Source organism: Colossoma macropomum, unplaced genomic scaffold, assembly GCF_904425465.1.
Source record: "Colossoma macropomum unplaced genomic scaffold, Colossoma_macropomum, whole genome shotgun sequence".
Lineage (NCBI taxonomy): Eukaryota > Metazoa > Chordata > Actinopteri > Characiformes > Serrasalmidae > Colossoma > Colossoma macropomum.
The window spans coordinates 8,435-11,171 of NW_023495492.1; the positions used below are offsets into that span (position 1 = coordinate 8,435).

The 2,737-nt window shown below is 40.0% G+C and overlaps 1 protein-coding gene across 1 annotated transcript; it reads left to right on the forward strand.

The window, feature by feature from the left end:
• The first annotated feature begins 270 nt into the window (after window positions 1–270).
• Window positions 271–2,158, forward strand: LOC118802218. The gene is made up of 2 exons (XM_036562707.1): window positions 271–326; window positions 1,242–2,158. Exon 2 carries the CDS (start codon window positions 1,274–1,276, stop codon window positions 2,156–2,158), a length of 885 nt encoding a protein of 294 aa, XP_036418600.1. The 5' UTR covers window positions 271–326; window positions 1,242–1,273.
• Window positions 2,159–2,737: the final 579 nt, after the last annotated feature.

Genomic DNA, 2,737 nt, shown 5'->3' on the forward strand with positions numbered 1-2,737 from the left:
TAGATAAACTCTTACAAGTGTTGAAATTTGATAAGGACATATTTTTCCTATGATCATTCACACTGAAGAACTACTTTGTTGGTACTTAAATGTTCTACAGATACATGATTGTGAAAGTTTCTCAGTAAAAACACTAGTTAGATCTTTGGTCACACCCACATAACAGCTCTGCGATTGTACCAAAGCATCTCGAATGTTCCCTCCACCTCCTCTCCTGCTGTATATAAGCAGGTGATCCATCAGTCCACTCTTACCTTCAGCCAGAGAAGATCTCCACAGAGGAAGAGACACTGATCCACCAGAGAACAACAACAACATCTTGTTTGGTAATTCAGTTTATTCATTCTTAATTCATTATTAATTCAGTATATATATATATATGTAAAATGTGTGTACAGGGTGTCCCAAAAAAATGACATCATTTGAGATGTGAATATCTGAGTAACTACATGTCCTAGACAAATTAAATAAGCTTCATTATAACCAATTTCACAGCTTCACAAATGTTCAGTATGCGCACCGTCTGTGGCGCGACACGTCACGTCGGTAGTCCAGCTCTTGCCAAACATGCTGTAGCATGTCTTGCGTAACCGTCTCCAGCGCAGTTCCAGTTGGTGCATTTTTATTGAATTTTCTCGAAAATGCGAGCTGCACACTCTTGTTTGACTGTGTTTGAGCATATTCTAACACACAGAGTCCCTTTTCATTCCTAGTGAACGCCATTCTTCAACCTGATAAAAAAAGATGAAAAATTAAACTTGGTTAGTTTTTACACACTTTGTTCAAATTTGAGATCATTTGAGGGAGAATTGGCTGTTATTAGACTACGAAATTATGCTGTACATATATGTGTGTGTGTGTGTGTATAAATTATATATCTCGCTGTTATCAGAAGAAAACCTCATATCTCCATTTTTCAGTTTTTGACATAATTTGAAAATGCCTGTTGTCCTTTGCATTGTGTGTAAATTTAATCCATGATGAATGGACCAAAAGAAATTACACAAAATGACTTGGAACAAAATTCTGGTTCCATTGACTTGGAAGTAAAATATATTTTTTCCTTCTCCTGTAAAGTTACCATTTTGGAGATACAAGGTTTTCTTCTGACAACAGCGATATAGTCCTATATATAATGATGCAACAATACTTTATTTATTACTCAGAAGAAACTAATTTGGTCACCTATCTTAATAAACATGTGTATAAAATTATGAATTTCATTACTCTTCTCTCAACAGCATATTTCTTAATCAAATCACCAAAGCTCAAAATGGCTCAAGCTATCACTGAACTTCAAGTCTCTATCAGTAGGGATGAAGAAGACAAGTTTGAAAAGCAAGGTTTCTCCAAAGTTGACGGTAATCTCAACAGTGGTACTTCAGGTCCTGATGTGTTCCTGTGGTTTAAAAAGCAGGGCGACAGGCCGATCACCAGAATCCAGTTCTCCTTCAGAAAAGAGATGGATAGCATTCTCTCTGCCGCTGGCTTCACCAAGGTCGTTAAAGACATAAATACAGGTACTGGAGGCGATGAGACATACCTGTGGTACATGAGTGGCACCTCTAGGTTCGACCTCCCAATCCTGAAGCTGAAGGTGACCACCAGCTTGGAGGATGAGCCAAGTCAGTTCAGCTCTGGCTGGGAGCGCCTGGGCTGCGACCTGAACCGCAACAACGGTGGAGATCCAGTTTATCTCTGGGTGAAGAGGGACGCAACAAGCTACATCTCTGACATCACAGCCACTATCAACTTCTCTCAAGACATGAAAGATCTCTTTCAGCAAGGATACATCCGTGTGGATGAAGACACCAACCGCAAAGTGCCGCCACAAGGTTCTGCAGTGTTTCTGTGGTATCGCCGCTCCAAGGTTGAAGATGATGGCATCGCTAAGATCGATGTTTCCCTCAATAAAAATGAGGAGGACGACCTGAAGAAGAATAAATTCACGAAGGTTAATAAAAACCTCAATGACAGCACCACTGGAGGTCCTGTGTATCTGTGGTACAAGCGTGAAAAAACTCCTGCCATCCAGTTCTTCACCGTGCTAGTCGGTGATGTTGCTCAGAGTGTTTATAAAAAAGCTGGCTTCCATGTTGTGGAGAAAAACCTGAATAAAGGCAGTGATGGAATTCCTCTTTATGTCGCCTATAAGTGAGAGCATGTGTCTCAGGCTCTGTCTCACCCTCAGTAATCAAGTCTTCATTCTTTGCTTTATATGCTCTCACTGTAGCACAATGAGATATCCTGAAAGGCTGATCAGTGTCTGTGCTGACTGTCAAGCCTTTATTAAAGATCTAAATTGAGAGAATCACTACCAAACAGAGATTTGTTTAAGTAAAAACAATGAATAACTGAATGTATAATCTAAAGATTGTGTAATCTAACGCTGTGTTCACCTCATCCTCTGTATTTCTGTTCTTTCTCTGATTAAAGCATCATAAAAGACTGCTGTCGTCTTCTGCTGTCATCTTCTAAGTCTTGTGATCTGGTTAAAATTAGTTCATTTTTAGAACTACTGCTAACAGAAAGTACCTGAGAGAATGGTCGATATGTAGCAGAATAAAAACAAATCAGACCAAGGGCATTATTTTTGGGTGGTCTCAAACTGGCACACCAACAACACTCACTCTACACACATCCTGAATTGAAGCAGGTTTGCAGGGAGTGGGGTGGGGGGGCATTGGATTGTTAGACTCCCAGAATCTAAAGATGTGGGGGCATTTCCCTCCCAAAT

Bases quoted from the DNA above. Each gene is read 5' to 3' on its own strand.
- LOC118802218 (XM_036562707.1), top strand. From the start codon at position 1,274: ATGGCTCAAGCTATCACTGAACTTCAAGTCTCTATCAGTAGGGATGAA.